At 28.2% G+C, this 21,553-nt stretch overlaps 1 protein-coding gene across 3 annotated transcripts in view; it reads left to right on the top strand.

Annotated features, from left to right (window-relative positions):
- Positions 1-21,553, top strand: part of LOC148228183 (lachesin-like) — a 174,390-nt gene that overhangs the window by 120,925 nt on the left and 31,912 nt on the right. For 2 of the 3 annotated variants that reach the window (XM_088199670.1, XM_088199671.1), the window contains one exon: positions 5,034-5,162. In XM_088199670.1, coding sequence (XP_088055796.1) covers positions 5,034-5,162 — 129 coding nt within the window. Of the gene's footprint in view, positions 1-4,725; positions 4,823-5,033; positions 5,163-21,553 lie in introns of those variants that run through there. The other variant, XM_088199672.1, reaches the window with a different exon arrangement.

The raw sequence follows: 21,553 nt of genomic DNA, 5'->3' as shown, positions 1-21,553 counted from the left end.
TAATTTAAGTTACAGTTCTTAGATCAGCATAATTTCAGTTTGATTTTTAATACCAACGCTGTTTTAGAGCATTAGATTCTTTGACTGATTTTCATATTCGAGATGTATGTTCAGTTTTTTAAATGAACAGTGATGTGCACTAGAAATCTTATAGTCATATTATAAATTAGGTTTTATTGTACTGCAAAAACATGCTTAATTAATTCAACAAAAAATAAACTTCATCCTCTTTTTCATTAAACGCTCCTCATTTTCATTTTATGATTAGATAATGTTGAAGCCATATTTGGGTTTATTTACATTTTTTAAATGTCTAAAACTAAGTTTAATTAAATAATGTATTATTTAATTATAAATAATGTATTATTTAATTATAAATAATGTATTATTTAATTATAAATAATGTATTATTTAATTTCTTGAATTGTTTTTAACACCCCTAAATCCTGTATATATATGAAAAAACTTGGTATATATTATTTGTACAGACCATACAGATCTTTAATCATAGTCAAATAGACTTTAGAGTCGGACTCTATTCTATGTTCATCCCATTCTATATTTTCTAGTCTAAGATAAAAGGGTTATATACTACCTATCTTATGCAAATCCAAATTTTCGTACAAAGACAAAAGACACAGAGCCATTTTTATTGCGGCTAGAACTATGTGTAACCCATCATCGTCCTAAAAACATAGTAGTACACATAATACAATAGTAAAGGCCCCCGGTGAGCGATGGTTGGCTTATAAAAAACATACGTGATACCGTTCCCTTTTTTAAGCGGCGAAAAATGCGACCTACGTGACGGCCCTTCGAAAGCCTTCTCTACCCCCGTTCGCGACCCTTGCGGAAAGAGAGACACTGTTGACAAACAGCCCCCGGAACCTTGTAAAACAAATAATGCGACGCGCTCAAATTTTCCCCGCCGTTAAACTTCCAATGATGTCGAAGACGATTCTATTAGCGGCGGCGCGTATCGGCGTATCAGACACGTATACCAGCTCGTTTTCGCTAAGCGTGATTTTGCTTTTTGGGGATAGATGCGAATTTCAGGGGTGAAAATTCAAAGTACTGGAAATTAATGCATTTTTTACGAAGTGTTTTTTCTTGGGGAACATTACTCATTTCTTATGAAAACATGATTTCTCAAGAATATTTTTATAATATTTTTAAAATAAGAAAAGAGGCAGGGCTGCACATCTAAGATTGAGAGACGTAATTTTGGATCAGTAGATACCAAATTAATATTTTAAATTCACTAGATTTTATACTGACCAGCAAATTTTTGCTAGATATCATGCGGAGATTTTATTTGTAATATAATTATTATTGTAGTCCTTAGATTACCAAAGCAAAGATAATGATAATCAGAGTCGTCGAAAAAATTGTAAATAATTTTATATCATTCAAATATTTCTGACCTTTATAAAAAGCTCTCAAGAAAGTATGCATATTTTCAAACATCTGTCACGGACCCACTATTTCTGATGTAGCGGTATAAAAAGTGGAAGTGGTTGTAAAAAAATTAAAAAATTTTGTCATTTTTTTTCAAGAAGAAGTTTGTCATTTTTTCTCAAGAAATTCGCGAGAAATAATTTGAGAATGAAAACATTTGTAAACTGCAAGTACTTATTTAGTATTGGGAAGTTATAAAAAACTCAAAAAATCTGAGCCTTTTAGCCGATTTTTTGAACTTAAAAAAGAAATACGTTATTTAACATTTAATGGTTTTTATTAAATTAAATCACTGGCAATCAATTGTAGAATCCATAAACTTTCTATTCGATGAATTGCAGATCAGTGAACTTTCCTAGAACCACCATAATGTATATAAATAAATAATTTACACTGCAAATAAAATAAATAAATAAAAAACACAAACCCCGTGTAAAATTTATTTATCAAAAAATGTTTATTTATTTCAAAGATCATGTTTTAGTCATGCTCTGTTTTCGTCTAAATAAATATGACAATTGGTTATTAAAAAACCTTCTAAAAACAAAACTATAAATTGTTTGTCAGTGGACAGATTTTTCTGTTTGTACTTTGTATGCTTGACGTGCTGGCAAACATTTTTTCCACAACATATTTATTTAAATAAATTTTTTACGAGAATGCATTATCTTTTTTTCATATATTTTATAAAAGAATTTTGGGCATGTAAAATGTATGAAAAATACGAGACTCACCATTTTTAGGAATCCTATTGTAAAAATACTTCTTTAATGCATAGAAAATATATTAAAGTACCAGTGTTTTAGTACAGTAGCGGAAAACTAGTGGTAAAGATGTTTATTTGCATAGATAATTTGATGAAATAATAATGTCACGTAACAAATCTCTAAAAATATGATAAAATAGAATGAAGTTATTGCATCTTGGTAGCACATAAGACACTTTTTGGTTATTCATTTGGTAAAATATGACCAAGATATAACCTTGCAAAAATTATTTTTTATCGTAATAACTTATAACCTTATATAAAAACAGTGTGTTTTGCAGTATTGTATGTTTATTCACACCATTATATGTAGTATGTTTATTCAAAAAACAGCAAAAATATCTTGAAAAAGTATGATGTAAAAGCTTATTTTTCGCAGAATTACCGCAATAATCCCATCACACACCACGCCCCTTTTGTCGCGGAACAAGCGACTTATCAACCACCGGGGCAATAATCGCACACTTTACCACCTCTCCGCCGAGAAGGGGTGACGTGTGACAAAAATGTCCGGATATCATCAGTCGCGCGTAACAAGGGTCGGTCGGTGGATTTCTCCACGGGCAAAGGAAAACTTGAAAAGTCAATAACGTCCCATCGAGCGCGAAGAATGGACCAAATGACTAGTGATTCGATTTTATGACCGGGCAAACTTTTGAATGACCGCCTAATGGCCTCACGAGCACCGGCCGGAATGGCCTTCGTAAGGTGTTTTTTAGCCACCGTGTACCGACCGGTCAATGATTTATGTTATATATGGGACCGACCGACCTCAAAAACTACGACGCGAGATAACGTAGCTACCTAGTACCTACTGCTGCTTACTACTCCCCAACGATTCTGCTATGATGCGAAAACTTTGATCGAAATCTGAGCGGGTATTATTCAAACTGATATTTTCGTTCGTTTGGGATGATATGTTTTTAGTTTTTATGCGACTTGCTAAAGGGTTGAACCATGAAGCTGTAACATAGAAAGATTTCTATGGAAAACTCACGTTGTCAAACAAGTAACAAATTAAGTTGCATAAACGATTAAAAAATCATTTATATTTTTAGCAAAAATAAATATATTAAAATCAACGTGAAGCACTTATTTTGTGATCTAAGCTTTCGTAATCGTATAAGGCATTCCAAAGTGCATCTTTGTAACACTTCATATGATTAATATTGAATCGCTTAAATTTAAATATATATTATTAATTTAATTAATGATTATTACAACGATAAGTAATATGGTTGTATAATAATATATACGAGTAAATAATATTATATACGAGCAACACAACAAGAAACTGTGCGACGTTCATTTTGAAATGTTATTGTTAAGTATGTTTACAATCAAAAATATTCATTGGATTAACTACGTGACGTTATCTTACGTACGACAAGTGTTAAATTTCGCTTCGTATTAAATTAAGTCAGATCATTGCATATTCAAACAATATCACCCCGATTGAGATAAGAGCAAGATCTGTAATCCGGGGTGCGTACGCCCGTTTCCAAATTAGTTATACCACCCTGCGTATCTCAAAGTATCATCCAGTACGTACACACCACGTAACTAATTCGTCTCTAACGTATGACGGGAGATATCGAATTATATTGTACAATGAAATATATTTGATAATTGTAGCCGTGGGTTTGAATTCACAAGAGCTTTGAAATATATATTGGTAAAGAAAATTATGGTGGAATAATATTCCGACATAAAAATACGTATAAAGGTACGTGGCGCAGTATAAATGAGAACACTTCAAAACATATAGACCACTTCCTCGTGGCTTCCAGACATCGCTTTAACCTTATCGACGTGAGAAGCTTTAGAGGCGCTAACGTTGACTCTAATCACTTGCTATAGCAAAATTGAAAGCAAGAATTTCAAGTGCCCTAATGTGTTTATATTAGCACATAAAATATAATGAAAAATCAAAATATGTTTTTCCTTTATGTTGAACTGAAATATATTTTTTTAATTTTTCACTTAAAATAAATTTATTTACAAGATTTAATATTTTATTAATACATTTAAATTATATTTTATTTTATATTACAACTACAATATTTTTTTTATAAAATATATACTACGGGTATGATACTAGTATATTAAATAATAAATACACATCGGACGTTTTATTTTCTGAACCTTTTTTGACAAAGAGACTCTTTGAAAAGACTTGCCGAATATAACTGTAAATCTGTCTTTTGACCTAAATAAGTTCTTTTGCGATAAAAACTTATATAAACTCAACGTGTACTTTGTTTCATATACTCTCTTGAATAAATAAAAAATATTTGATTTTATAAATTATACAAATTTAAAAGTGGCTTGCTTCGTAGCCACCGCAGCTGTATCAAGAAGTCAATGCATTATTAATTTGATACACGTACTAATTGCTTAATAATTATTAACTCACATTACCAAATCAATTGGCTAGTCGTAATATATCATAAACGCAAACACCAGTAGTATATTATAGCAACTCGGTGCGTGTACAAGTAATTAATTGAACATGAACACACATAACACGAGTGCGTGTCAAGTGTTCGGTGCATGTGTTGGTTCCAACTCGTCTATTGCGTACAACATTTATCTTGGGTACAACATTTATCTTGAACACGGTTAAAACTTATCCAGACGGAACGAAACATATTCCTTAATGAAATTCTCACATGAGAAAACAGCCGATACTATGTGTGCGTACAAAGTACTGACAGTACACGCGCAGCTCTTGCTCTCAAATTAACGTAACACGTATGTATGTGTGTAAGAAGACTTTAGTGTTAATTTGTGTTTTGTAAATTTACAGTCACCGTCCACGAGGGCGAGCAGCTCAATTTGGCGAGGATCAGCAGGACTGAGATGGGAGCGTATCTCTGTATAGCGACGAACGGTGTACCGCCGTCAGTGTCGAAAAGGATCATCGTCGATGTAGAGTGTAAGTAGTATTTTAATCTATTTTTAATTTTGCTCCAATATTAAAATAAAAGTCAGATTCTAATTTTTTTAATGCCACACAGATTGTTGATGGTTAATAATGCTAAATGTACAATATAGTAAATGCACGTTTAGCACCAAAAATATTTTAGGATTCGACTCTTAATGATCAGTAAGCTAGGCTAAATTATCTTGAAATTAATTATGTTGTATTATGTGCTAAGTAAGGTTAGGTTTTTGTAGCAATAATGATTTTACGACTATCAGACTTTATTGAAAGTCTGGAATGTTGAATCTGTTATGCTTAAATAAGAAATATGCATTGAATTGAATATCATAGAATCTTGGTAATCAGAGTTGATTATCAGTAATTATTATTTGTATAGAAATATACTAGATTATTTTATAGGGTAAAAGTTTATATTTTATTATATTATTTAAAGTTTTCTATAGAAAGCTTATATGTCTGATTAAAATTTTGGTATGTATGAAATTTAAAAAAATGTTTTACTTCATACTGCAATAAATAAAAATTGACGAAAATTTCTCTAAAGAAAAACAAACATTAATATTTGCTAATATATGCATAATATAATTATTATTTTAATGTTCGTTAGTAAATTTTGTATTCAAACTTATATTTGATGAATAAATGCAAATATCATACTTTAACATGCATTAAATAAATTAACAAACACATTGAATATATTTTATTTTCTATAGATTCTTTATTGTTTTTAAGGCAATTAATTACTATAGTGTAAATATTTGTTAGTATAGTATCATTGATATCATTCAATATACCATACGTATAAGTTTAATTCAATATTACATCGTATGTAAAAAAATCACGAAAAAGTCTAATAAAAATTGAACATTCATGATTTAGGATAAAATAGTTTTCCAACTTATTAACGTTAAATCTGCTCTAATTCAGCAATCACATAAGAGTCAGTATGATCTTACTCGAGTCTAGATATAATCTAAATACTCTTAAACGCAGGACTGCGGTATGAATTATTTATTTTGCAAACATATAAATAAAATGTCGGAATAACGGTAGAGATTAGTTACTCAGAGGCCACGGGTTCTAAACTTCATATATATACACTGAAATTCTTGATTATATCATCTATCGCTTGGATAAATTTGTGCTTATTACTACGGTTTTTAAGTATGAAAACAATATATTCGTATTTTTATGAGCTTAAATTGGTTGGAAAAATAACTAAAAATAGCTTTAAAAAATGCTTTTATATTACTGTTACCTGCAGAAGCATGTACAGATTGTGTATTTATTTTTTATTAAAAACTTATTTTAACCTAAAGAAATATGTAATGGGTTAGAATCTTGATATCCGTAAAGTTTTATCCAACACTCAAAATGTGCAACATGAATTTACGATGTAATTATACATCTGCAAAATAAATTACGTAAAGCAAACCTTGCTTGACTTTAATTAAACTATACAATACCATAGATTGCATGGAGCGAGTAGCTCGCTGAGTGTTTATTTTTCTATTGTGATGTTATAATTAATTAAGTTTCAGCCGCGTGACCGAGCGGTTAACGGGATCGCAGTTAAAAAGACCACAAAATGTTAACCAGACCGGAATAGGATGCGACAGTCAGTACTTTCACGGTCGGATGGGACTGAACATATAGCGCAACCGTTAATTAATCAAAACCTTTTATCCGGACAATTGTTTTTCTTGGTGCTACGTAGCCTGTAAGCGACAGGCTACAGGCCGATGACGTATCCTTTATTCGGCTTGTTTTCCGGATGGGTCAACTCTTAAACGACAGTTGGAAGACGATTCATTTGACGGGAAACACAGGTGGATCTGGTAACGTCGTTTCGAAGAATTTGCTCATTCATTTCAAAATTACGTCCTAAGAGTTATATTTGCTTTTAGCTAGTAGTATTTAAAATATTTCACTCTAAACTGATTATACTACTAATTTAGTTAAATATAAACAATTTTAATATTTTCCAGTAAGCCAGTACAAATGCCAACACGATACTTTAATGTCATTATTGGTAAAAGATAGTTTTTTTTTATTCAATATTGATTAATTTAATATGTCAAAACTTATTTTATAGCTTATTTCATATTTAGAATCATTATTTAAAAGTGATTTTCACCATTCTATTAGGCGCGATCTTAAAATTTTTTGTTAAAAAATCTGCAAAATGCTTTTAATTCCTCTATTTAATAAAAAATATTTAGAATTGTATTTCTTAATAATATTTTACATATTATGCATATATATAAAAATACATAAATTTATTTTAGTTTTATGTATATCATATAATGTATTATATAAAAATTAATTACATAATATGTTTATTATTTTTTTTATATAATATATTGTATGATAAACCTATAATTAAAATAATGCTCACCTAGAAATATGCAGCCACGTTAATTAAAATAATGAATTAATAAACAAAGAAAATCCTTGCTAAAACATTGTGTATGCAAACACACCACAGAATATTGAGCAAAAAATATTGCTGCATAATGGCACGCCTGTTTGCCATCAATATTTTTTAAGCAGTGCTCGTTATACTTTGTGAACATATTACACAGGCCACCTACTTTTAAAAATATTGGAATACCGATTATTTTTATTATTTTAATCCTACATCGATAAATATATTTAAAATTGCTTTTATTTATCTTCCTTAATTGAACTAGGTATCTGATATGTGTAAATATGTATATATTGCCTAAATATCAGATGGCCTACATTACAATTCTCCAAAAGGTAAAAATCTTTACAAAAAAATGTATACATATATATTTACATTGTGGAGTATTAAGAAGTGAAAACTTAAAGTTCAATGGTAAATTCACCAATTGGAAAAATTAAATATGTATTATATTAGTCCGAGTATTGTATTATTTTCTTGTAGTGAAGTCTTGCTGCATTTACTTTGGCTTAAAAATTCAATACGCAATGACACACCTTTGTTACTGCACTTATTTCTAAACTGTGTAACCAATTTATCTGTGTGATAGCAAGTCCTATTTTTATATGGTGCTTTGTATTATTTTATTTTTTCTTTAATCAGGATCTTTATTTTCGAGCCATAAATCATTGTTGGCACCAAGAATTAAGACATCATTCAAAGACTATGACGTTTCTTATGTGGCCTATAAATTGATAACTTTATTTACATACTTTTTTTCCAAATAGTAGACATATATAATATATATTGATTTCAAAAAAAGCTTTTTAAAACAGCTGTTTAAATAAATAACAAGCATTTTTCATAGTCTTTATAATCACAATATCTTCAGAAAATCTTAAGTGTGTAAATTCATAGCTTTTGCTTCTCTCTTCCTCTATAATTATTCTAGTATTTTCTATTTTTTCGACCAGATTTGTGAATTTTTCATCTTTATATGCATTTTTACATGTAATGTCTGGTTAATTATCTCAATACATCTGATTGCAGTGATTTGAGTACATATATCCCATGTCTTTATGTAATGAAAATCATGGTCAAACGTACTGAAATATGCTTGCTTAACTTATTGCCTATTAAATGTGCTTAACATTTATAAACAGGATATACAAGTGCAAAATTATATAAGATAATTAACTAGTTAAGTTAGGTGTGTCCTTTTTCTAATAAATATTAATCATTTCCATAACTTTACCTTTTCCATATTAAAAACTTTTATTGTTTAGTGAATAAGTTCCAATTGTAAGGTTTACTGTGTGTACTATATGATTTTTTCAGACATTAGACTATGGTTTTTATTTTTTAGGTATTTTTAAACCCTGAGTATTTGATGAATATAATATTTTTCTTAATTATTTTATTTTATGCAGCAAACTTTTAGAGAAAAATCGTACAATATTTTCATATTTTAATTTTGTACATATTATAAAATTGTTCATTATTATTAAATAATTGTTATTTCTCATATGCCACTTAAACTGAAACGTCATTTTATTTGAAGGTTTATTTTGTCTGGTAATTAGAAAGTTTTTTATACAGCTGCATTTATTAATAAATTTAAAATATACTAATTTTAAAAGTATTCATACTATAAGCTTAGAGATGTACATATTTTTTTCTCTAAAATTGTCATTGAAATTGAAATTACCCTTCACAAAAAAATCTGCCTATAAATATGCCTATTATCAGAGTCCTTATTCAATAAGAAAATAAATGTATATAGTCTTACTTTGTCTAGAATTTTTTTTAAGTCGCATTAAAGCATCTATTAAAATTATTCTTTTTGTAAAAAACGTCATTTATGATATTTGGAAACGAGATCTACATAGTTTTTTTCCTCTAAAATTGTCATTATAAAATCTCAACAATTCTTATTTAAAAGATTTACTTTGGTAATTTTTAATAAAAAATATATTTTAAATATACTTATAATAAGAGTCGCAATTTAATAAGTTTAGAGATATATATTTTTTATTTTAAAATTGCCACGATTTTTTTTTAAAGATTTACTTTTTCTGGCAATTTCTAAATTCTATTTAAAGCTGAATTGAAAAACATATTTTAAATACTCTTATTGCGAGAGTCGTTATTTAATACGTTTGGAGATGTATATATTGTCACTATTAAATTAAAACGACTATTTATAAAAAAATGTTCTTTATCTAGCAATTCAGAAAATCTTCTAAAACTGCATTTAAAGGAATGTTACAAATATGCTTATTGTAAAAGTCTTTATTTTATAAACTTATGTTAAATTTAAACCATCTTATTTTGAGAAATTGCGAATTATTTTTAAAGCAGTATTTAAAAATACGTTCATTGTAAAAGTCCTTATTCAGTGAGCTTAGAGACATATACAATACTTAAAACTATATTGAATTCATTCAAATGCGTTCAAAAGTGTATTAAAAATATGTTTATTGTAAGAGTCCTAATAATAGTGTTTATAAATAAAATTCTATAAATATACATTCTTCCCGAAATTAACTTGATTTTAAAAATCAGTAGATAAAGACAAAATAAATATGATTATAATTGGTAATATTCTTGCATCAGTATTTTATATCTTTATTATATATAACGTGAGCAAGAATAAAAATATCTGTTTCAGTGAGGAGTGAGAGAGATAATAATAAAAAAATCTAAAGGTTAGGTTTTGTTATGAATACATTTATATGGGTGATAAACTCTAAACCTTTTTGCCTTGTAATTTAATATTTCAAACAGAAAAGCAGGCTCAGATACAAAACTAAAAATAAAATTTGTTATATAAATTTTCAGTTAATTAATAAATTATTTTATTTTGTATAAAAGATAACAAAATCGTTACAAAGCATTTTGCTTATTTAACGAATCTTTTTTTAGTTTTTATCAAATAAAAAACATATTTTTTAGTTATAGTGGCATTTTACTTCATTTTTTTTCAAGGTTTTTTTTTCATGTTCACTATGTTTAACACTGCGAGAAAAAATCTTGACAAACATTTATTTGCTATCGAAAGATTAGATTTACAGCTGTTTTAGTGTAGCCAAAATAGATCTAACAGTAATCTCAGCCTCTGTTTTATAAATAAATTTTGTGGTACCGTTTTATGTTTATTAGTATGCCATTTATTGCTGTTTAACATTATATCTAGAATTTTTTTTCACTCAAAAGTCAAAGTATTCTAGATATAAAATTCAATAATTAAAATTTAGTGAACTTTGTAAAATTAAACACTCCAAATTGCACTTGACTGATGTAGGTTAAAGCCACAACGTAAACACCCCTACCTTAAACACTTTCACTCTCAACCCTCAATCTTTTACCATGCATTCAAAATACACACAGCGCCTCTGCATAAAAAATGCAAAGAACACAACCTCGAACTTTGAGCGTTTCGCGGCAACTTCCTCGCGGGATTAATAGCTTACGAGCGCACCTCCGCAAAAATCTGACTTAACTTTTAATAAGCTCCTTGCGCCCCCAACATTTTTCTCTTCGTCAGATAAAAGAATGTAAATTATTGATTTATTCACACGCACACACTCGGCTCGTCCAACTTTTATCGTGTCGTAAACAAAAGTTGGCAAAGTTGGCCCCCGGGCCGTCGCCCCCTCAACTGGGTTGGGCGCGCGAGGGTTAAAACTAAGAACATTAGACAGCCACTCAGTTTAACAACCTGCGCGAGGCGGAGGTGTCTATTGGGATTACCGCACACAATCTGCCAGTCTTTGTACATCCGACATGACGTTACAAAACCCACGGAACTCTCTCTCTCTCTCTCTCTCTCCCCGAAACGACCCCCGACCGCTGAAGCCCTGTGACCCCGCTACAAACGGAGAGAAAGAGAGCTGCCTATTAATAACTTTGAACTTTTAATGTGTCGCTCCCATGTGCGGACTGCGGACTCTCAAATCCGAATGATTAAGGTCGACTTATGTAGGTACCTTTCTGGCAGTCCGACTCCGAAACTTTGCTCGAATCGCAATTAGGCTCGACGAATGCGGTTTCGCTGCTTTTATTTCAGATTAGACTAGCTTTTAAATTTGTTTATTATTTTATATTAGTAAAAATCTGTCCCGAGATTTACCAAAAGGTAACTTTTAATCCTGAAAAATAATTTTAAAATACCCTTTGAGATTCAATATTTTATAATAAATGTAAATATATTAACCATCATTAATATTTTGTAAAAATATTTAAATGTTAATTTTACTAATTCCTAAAACTTAAAATTGCGTTCAAAAACTTCTAGATTTTGCACTTGAGAAATATTTAAGAATGTAGGAAAGAAATAAATAAAAAGCATAATTTTACTTAAGTGAAATTATAACGTTCAGATTAATATATTCTTTTACATCAAAATCTGCAAAAGTACAGTTTTAATTACTATAAAAGAAATAATTGGATACTAATGTTGATATTCCAAGAAGTTTTCTAAAAGTTTTTCTCTATGCGAAAATTTTAATTAAAACATTATTATCATCTTTTATTAAAATAAATAACGTCTTACACTAAAATGTTAAGCAAGTAAATTTAAAAAAATTAATAACTTAAATAATTTGTAATTACAGTATTACAAAAAATGTATGCTTTGTATACGTTTAAAAAAAACAAACATAATTTATTTTGCAATTTAAAATCTAAGATTTTAATTTACAATTCTTGAATATTACATTAGTTGTTCGTGTTGGTGGTGACAAAGAAAATTATATTTGCCTTCAGAAAAATAGTAAACATAGTAAGGTATATGATAAAAAATAACAGGCAAAAAAATAAGCTGGTGGCGAAACGGCGATCTGCAAGTTGGTGGTGTAGAAACGCCGGCAGCAAAGCGCCCATTCCCCTAGAGAATCAACCTTGTTCTTGGGTTCCAGTTTCTCTATAATCGAGACTTTTCTTTTCAACAGACGGTGAATATCATTATTCAGCATTGTATTTTTTCATATATTTACATACACGATGGATAAATTTATATTTTAATAAATAAATTTTTGCAAATAAAAAGATTTCTTTTGAAAGGAGTTTATTGTTATACATCCCATTTTGTCTATTATATATTTTTTAATAATAATTACTTTATATATAAAAGTATTTTTCTTCAACATATAATAATATGTTATAAATTTTTATCATCCTACGTTTCCCCGTAGGTATACATCATTCTTTATTAAGTTTCCATCTTTCTCCCCTCAACAAAGACTTAATATACTTGAAAGTATTTTTTTATATATTTTTCAAAGAAACTTTTACCACCATATATCATTTACACGGCGACGTACAAATGTAATATTTTTTTAACTTTGCTCTAAGAAAGCTTAATAATTTTGTCTTCGGGTTACATAAAATAAATCGTTTATTTACGGAATAAACATACAAATAACTCTAAAATTGTTCCATTTTAATAAAGAAGGGAAAACATTTACTTCATTTATTTTGTCTGAAAAACTACAATACATTTTATCAAACATTTTTTATATAATTTTATAAAAAAACATATGTAGGTACTAATTAAACTGCAAAATTACAATAATGCATAACATTCTCCACAGGCTTTCCAAACTAGCATAATAATTATTTCAGAACCTACGACAAATAGTCTTGAAAATAGATTAAAATTTAATGTCAGGTGCAGCAGATTTATTTTAGTGAACGGCCTAAATTATGTAGCTAAATGTTATATATTTTATTTTTTTAATCAATATATAGTGAATGAATTACTCTTGATATACTATCGAGAAATATGGGGACACCAAAATTTTGCATTGAAACGGTACATATAAAGCCGATTAGTCATTTGGCACCGATAAACTTTAATTCTTAATTTGTATTGACATTACCATCACAAAAATATGATTTAATTACGTAATTAATTAATTGAAAAATAATTAAAAATGGTAAGGGATACGATATAAATGAATAAAAAATTAGAGCGATGGCAAATACAAAGGTTAATACAATTTCTATATCACTCCCTTTATAAATTTATTTGTATCGAACAAATCAGTGCTGTTTAATACATTAAAATTGATGTACAAAGCACTATAAACAATTTTTATTATTTATGTTTCATACTTCAAATTTATAAATTATCACAGAACCAATATGGGTCAAAATATTAATCGAAAAATTCATAGAATGTGAGAAAATAAGGCTTCGATTACAGTTTAGTTTTCTAATAGAAAATGGAATAAACTTGCTGCTTTGTGTTGACCCTCGTTGAACATCAGATAATAGTCGAGGCCCTACGCCAACCCTTAGGAATCAATTGACCCTTTCTTGAAACACTAGTCACACTCTGACGTAGACGAACGCGATTGAAAGTGGCGCTTTCTTAACAAGCTAATGTGGTTTTATAATAATTGTTAAATTGTCGTTTGTTGAGTTTAGCTTTATAAATATATATTTTTTTTAAATATAACTGAATTCGCATTGCAGAAATCAGCAGATAGTAGTCACAACCAATCATTAAAAATTAATAATATATGATAATTTTCTAATTTGTAAATATATATCACTAGTATATAAGTAATAATTAACACGTAATGTTTAATTCAATATACTATTTAATGAATATTTTTCTCATCTACAAGAAAATAAAAATTAAGCAGTATAATTTCATATAAATAATGTCAATGATCTTTTCACTATACGTAATAGATTATACTTTCATCATTATTAGATATAATATATTTTAAATGTCTGATCCTTTATAGAATTTATAAAAAAAAAGGTCTATTGTCTATTTTTCTGCTCTAAATCCACATTTAGATAATATTTTATTTGCTGTATTTAATAAATAGTTAACTAAAAATTATTTAGAACCTTAGAGTTTAGTTTTATCATCAAGCTTTTGAGCAAGAAATGTATTTAATATTGTAATTTAAAGCTCAGATAATGTTTTTTCTTTACATACATTTACAAAAGGGGGAAGTATCTTGTCCGTGTTTTTATCTTTGAGCCTTCTTGTTAAGAGCGTAATGGTACAAGTTTTTGTAAGGGTACAGGTTTTTTCCACGTTGCACTTTATAAAGTTGCTATAAGGTGGTAAGAAACAATAAATGTTTTAAAATATATTTTAAGTATATTTAAATATTTTAATAAAATTATAATGCAACAATATGTGTTAATAATATATTTATGTTTTTAGTATAATTATGACAATGTTTAATTACTGGGCATAAAAATCTACTATGGTTCTTAAGATAAGCATAGAAAGGTGTGTTATTTATTATTTGTATCATTTATTTTTTATTAATTTTATAATTTGCTAGTGCTTTTCAACACCAAGCAAGCGTATGTTTTTACTAGTCTTATTAGCTGTTAATATAGTGAAACTTTTTTTTTAAATACATATAAAATATTTTTTATTAGCTGAAGTAGTTCATTGAGAATTAGTAATATATATAATAATACTATATGTATGACTTAGCTAGATTTTGATTATGTATTACCATATTTATCTGTGAGTTAGGAAATTCTAGATAAACCTAATCTGTGATAATCAATATAATTATATAGTCACTAATTTTGATCTACAAGATACAATTGATATTTAAAAAACACCAACGCTTTTTCGAACCCAGGTCTTTCAGGTCAATAGTCAGCGACCTATACTACTCTTCTATCGTGCTGGTTTTAATTTGGTAAATTAAACCTGAGAGTCTGGATATGAACCTTTTTAATAAACGCTTGATTTTATATATTGGTCGCTTTTAAAATGTAAATGAAAGGGTAGTATGTGAATTGTAAAAATTATTGTTTTAGTTTTTTCTCAGTTTTTTTATGCAAAACAAATATTCAGCTTTTGTAAAGATGTCTGTTAGTAAATTTTAATTGCTTTTCAAATTTAATTTATTTTCAAATTTTTTATGTGTCATTTGGGTAATAAATATTCAGCAGACCCTATTCAGCAACATCTTGCATTCAAGATCTAGCAAAAATACTATTATTGTCATGATTCTATTTAAGTTAAGAGAATTTAGGAATAGATGTGTGTCAATTTTACAGTAAACAATATATATAAAATGTTGTTTGAATGTAGATATAAAAATATTTATTATATTTTTAAGTATTTCTGATTATTAAAATTGTATTTCGAGATTCTTAGCACGATTCAAAAAGACACCTTTCAACGGTACTCTTCTTAAAAATCGCCGTCTACTCTTACCTATTACTGGTAATTGCTTTTATATTCATAAATTAACAACCGAAAGCTCCACTTTCGCGTGTAAGCCAACCGTTTCCACCCTTTTCCAATAGCTCGCAAATTTTGCAGAATTTTCCGGCTCGTTTCTACGATTTCCGCTCAATATCTATGACCGATATTGTTTGAGTGTGGATTATTTTTCAATTGAAACGTGCTCGGATTACACCAAGCCGACACCACGCCTCTTTGCAAATAAATTCCAATTAATCTAATTCCAATTCGGACACGACGTCACGGAAACCCTTGTTTCTGATGAATTCTTCAAAAAATAAACCCTACACCACAATTCAATAAAATCACCATCAATGGTTATATTAACTAGATTTCTGCGAAACGAGACTCGAACGCAGTATGTAATTAATTACACACGAAAACTAATAGGAATATCATAAAAGGCATTTTGGATATAGTATAAATAAATATATGGTATATACCTTCGTAAAGTATTTCTCCCTTCATCATTTAAGCCGAACTGCTACCATTGTTTTAAAACCACTAATATTTTTTTTGTAAAATATATGTTTTAATCATTATCTTATCTTGTGATAATATTGATACCCGTGGCTTCTAATAATATTGTTTTTCGGTTTCATATGACTGAAAATCAAACGTTAAAGTCTCTTTTGAATGCCTTAAGTAAAATATATTTAAGCCGTAGTTTTCTCGTAAGCGAATATCATAAAGTTCATAAATTATCAGATATTTTTATCGCGTTTTTATCCTCAAATTTCAATAATATATACATGATATTTACAATAGTGTAAGATTTTCCGCATCATGAGCAAATGACGAATTTAATACTTTAGAATTAAAAAAACATTAAAATTGCTAAATAGCTGGTAGTTGTTCCTCATTAAAGACTTTTTAATATTCAAAATGCATATTAGATGATTTCTTATATTCATTATTTTTTTATTTTATAAGCAATAGCTTTATTTTATAGATTTGTAAGTTTTTCTGCTCTGTCTAAAAGCCAATGATTTTAATTAAACTGGGCGGTGATGAGACTCAACATGCAAATATCTATTTATATGCTTATTTTTCATAAAAACGTTGTTTTCTATGAAATAATAAGGTTAGCGTGTCAGTTGGATATTTAGAAGTAAAAGCAATTTGTTTGGTTGCAATTATATTTTTAGTAAATAAATATATCTTGATTATAATATTTTTTTCTTAAAATTGTTTGTGAGAAAAATAGGAAGATTTTATAAACTGGTTGTATATTTTTTACGTTATAATATATATTTATAAGTTTTTAGACTTCGGTGAAAAAATTTTTTTTTTTTCAATATTAAAATCAAAATTTGTGTTTAAGGATAGCTACAAAAATTAGCAATATTTTTTGATCTTATATTTTCTGTAAAGTTGGACTAAGTTTGAACTTGTATACATTACTATGCCAATAATATTTAATTCAAAATAATGCTCTAATTAAAATAATTTATCAACTTTTATATATAATTAAGTGGCAACAAAAGACTGCACTGACAAAAGCGCACAAGCCAAATTAAAAAAAAGTTAAAAAAAAATAGGAATTGCAGAATTGTACATATAATGGTAATCAATTAATAAATATAGTAATAATATGCTTAGGATAAATGTATAAAGAATGGAAAATAGAATTAGGTGAAATTATTCATTATTAAAGATGAACAAATTACATTAGAATTATTGATAAAACATTGAAAATTTACGACGATAAAATTAAATTTTAAAAGTTTGTTTTTTTAACACAAATTAAAATCAACAATTAAAATCAATATAATACAATAAATAACTAAAAAATAGTTCAGATAATTTTTAATGCAAAAAAAAAGTATGCGTTTCTTGTTGTTTGTCGATTGCCAAAAAAAATAAATGTAAAATATGTTAAAAACGAAAAATATTTTTTAATTTATAAAATATTATTTGTTATTCTTTGCTAGTAATTTATTATCATGACTGTCCTATATATTGTTGTAAAGAAAATTTTAATGTTAGCTTTTTATATGTACTTTATTTGTGTTAAAAATGGTTGTGTATCTCTGAACTAAACTTATTTTTAAATTTTGACACACTTTTATTTTTTAAGTAATATTTATAATATTCTATTACAGCAAATTTATTTTAGCCTTCTAAAAATATTAAAATTAATCTTGTGACAATTTTTGTATCACAGTGTTAATTGTATTATTTATAAAAAAATACATTTTAAACTTTTTTTAATTTTTGCATGCTTTTGTCACTGCGTTGTTCTTATGGCGCGGTTTTGTCATGTGCGCTTTTGTTAAGTCGCCTATTGCGTTATTGAGCAGTAGAGCCTCCGAATTACTCGAACCATCAACTACTCGAGTATCGAATATTAAAATTTTAAAATACTCGAGTACTCGAGTACTTTCGAGTATTTACCAAATGTACCAAAATAGCTATTATTCAAATTCGTGCACATATAAATAAATTAATAAAATACTTAGTATGTTAATTTTTACAATTATTTTAACTTCACGAACATACTTTTTAAAAACAATAATGCAAAAAGTGTCTCGAATTTAATATTACTGCTAACCTTTGGTTTTATTATTCCCGTTATGGAAAAAACCCTTTCCGTTGCTGTTGATGTTAGTCTTATTGTCATTAACGCGTTGGATAAAGCTTTTAATTTATATCTGTTCGCTTTTTATAGATATAAAATTTTTTGAACTCTCTTTTTATGTTCTCTTCTTTCATTCCCTTCTCTGCTTTTCTCTTATTTCCTTCGACTATTGACAAAATAGCATTTTGTAATTCTTCTTGAATAGATTTTTTTTCTTAACAATATACAATATTCTACTCCGTCTGATTAATGCGTAGAATTTAAATCTATATCCTTCGAAGATGTATTTGGGTGAATCCCTTTCACTCTAGAGCTAAACGGTTTACAAAGAACTGACTTTACATTAAATACCTTTAAAACACACAATTGTTTTGATTTATATTTTAAGCTGAGGGATCAGTATAAACAATTTACAACACTTTACGCTACAACTGCATAGTCATAAAACCTAAAAAAAAATTTTGTTGATATTTCATATTGATCATTGCCATAAATTAGATAAGTCGGGACTGTCGAACAGAAAACACAAAAGAAATTTCTCCGTCGTACCCACTAACATAGCCGACGACCGGAATTATGCAACTATGGAACTATGAAAAAATTATACCTGATAGTAACCGCTCTAACTCGGGACTTCGGGCATAAACGCCAAATAAAAGCAAGACGTTAACCTTTACCGGACCGAGCTAAAGTTATTTTTGTTTCTGAAATATTTCAAAATTTTTTTAATTTCGAGTATTAATCGAGTAATTTTTAAAATACTCGATTATCAAGTACTTGAAAAATAGACAAAAATACTCGAGTATCGATTACTCGATTACTCGAATTGGAGACTCTATTGAGCAGTAATATATATTGACAATAGTAGCTATACAAAACTATTATGCGGCGCCTTTCATATATTTATTAGTTACCAGTTTAACTGTGATTTCTATCTTTAAATTATAAATTCATTACTGAAATTCAAAGATATGAAATAATTATATATATAACTTGTTTTTTTTTTTGAAACTAAACAGTTATAAAAATGTAATCAAAATAATTTGTTAAGTATTTCGGTATTGCAAGAGTGTACAAATATTATTATTGGCAAAAAATTAATAAAAAAATAATGTCATATGTATATCTTAATTATAATCAACAAGGGAACGACGACTAATAAAATAGAAAAGTACATAATAAGCTTCCTTGTAGGACTCCCTAGGAAATTGAGTTTTTTCTCACATCTCTATGATTTAAGTCAGATTAGTTTCTTTAAGCTACCCAGTGTATTGGATAGACGAAGGTTGAGTTTCCGACTGGCACGCGTTAAAGTCTAGTCTGGAATTTGACTGCTCGGCGCAATTTCGCGAAATTGACAAGCGCTCAAGCGCGCAACTAACACGGTCGTTACGAGTCACCGGCGTATTCCCCGACCGGTCATTACCGGGACCGGGTAGTGCCTAGAACGCCCGGCGAATAAACACTAATGCCAGTGCGGGGACGTGTTTGTATTATTGGATACATTATTCTCATAATCTACGCTAATAAAGCGTGAACATTTCCATGCGGATGGACGGCGACAATGGTCGGTCATTATCGTGACCGGTCACACTGTCCGGCGACCGTTAAATATTGCCGGAGCGTCCGACCGTAATGACACCATAATTCCACGATTAGACAATGATCTATTATTGAACGTTCTCTGATTAATACCGGTGAAGGCGACGGATGAAAAGCTGGCCAGAAAGCTCGCTATGAGCTTTAGAGTGTATGGTGATGCATGCTTCGTTGATATTTGAGCTTGGTGACGGGATTTGAAAAGAAAATTCATTTTAAAACTTGGCTCTGGATATTGCTTAAAACCGTTGATAAGGTATGCAAAACCTTTTGTCCGGGTATATTACATAAACAATTTTTCGAAAATAGAATTTCATACTTGTTAGTTAAATAGTTTTTAATGTATCAGGGAAATTTTTTTAATTATTCAAATTTTTGTGACTTAAATAGAGCATAAGATAATTTAATTTGGCGCTAATAAATATTACAATTTAATGCTACCCGTTGAAAGTTTAATTTGTTAAAATTGTTTTATTCGGAAAATTATTAAATTAGGATTATGATGTAACTTATATGTAATTTAACTTTTTTTTAATAAGCAATTATTTATTTATTAAAAATTAATTATGCTAAAATTACTTTATTTTATATCACATTAGCTACCATTGACTTTTTAATGCATAATGTGTGCCTGATTGTTTTTTCGAAGCAAATTAATTCGTAGCTTGATTGTAGACGATTCCACATGCAAAAGTGAAACAATATCTACAGTGTTTCTGTACTTTAGCTAAATAATGCACATAGACAAAAAAATACGTTTTGTAAGGTGTAATTAAAGGAAATAAAAGTAGAACTTTTAAGGCGATTTTAAGAAACTCTAGATATTTTGCTTCGACGTGTATGGAAAAAATGATATCTAACTTTTGAAAACTATCTTTAATTCTTCATCAAAAATTAGATCCAATAGTTTAGTATGCAGCAATAAACGTTTGATGCTATACATGTATTTTATATATATTCAGTTCTTATATTAGTAAGTAATACTCAAAACGGTTAATGAATTTCGCCTGCATCAAAAATAGTTGCTACTAATGGGTAACATGTCCATGATATTTTATATTTTCAGAAAAAAAAAATTTAAATTAATATGTCAGAAAAATAATATTTCTTACCTATTAGATAAATAGTTTTTAATGTATCAGGAAAATTTATTTATTATTTACATTTTTGTGGCTTAAATTGGTCATAAGATAATAAAAAGAAGAATTGCAAAATATTTATGTCATTAAAGCATATAGCAACTTTTACAGATTTTTTTATTATTTCTTCTGTAAGTTTAAATATTTGTAATTGGTTTTCTAGACTTTTTGTCGGATTATCTAACCTTTTAATTTAGATTATTTTTATTTTCAAATGTTGCATTGATTGCTGGAATCTAGAATATATATCACGAATTTTTCATTGTCTTTTTTGCATGAGTTTCATGCATTTAACGTCTTTGTCAAATAACTTATTAAAAAAATTGCTAGAATTACAAGTAATTGCAAATTTTAATGATAAAGCATTTGTTCTGTAAAAGCAGATTGCAAATCCAATCTTTAGAGAAATTTTGT

Source organism: Plectrocnemia conspersa, unplaced genomic scaffold (assembly GCF_051122295.1).
Source record: "Plectrocnemia conspersa isolate PC_06_02 unplaced genomic scaffold, ASM5112229v1 ptg000012l, whole genome shotgun sequence".
Taxonomy (NCBI): Eukaryota; Metazoa; Arthropoda; class Insecta; order Trichoptera; family Polycentropodidae; genus Plectrocnemia; species Plectrocnemia conspersa.
Note: the sequence above shows the minus strand (reverse complement) of the source record. Positions and strands in the feature narration are given on the sequence as shown.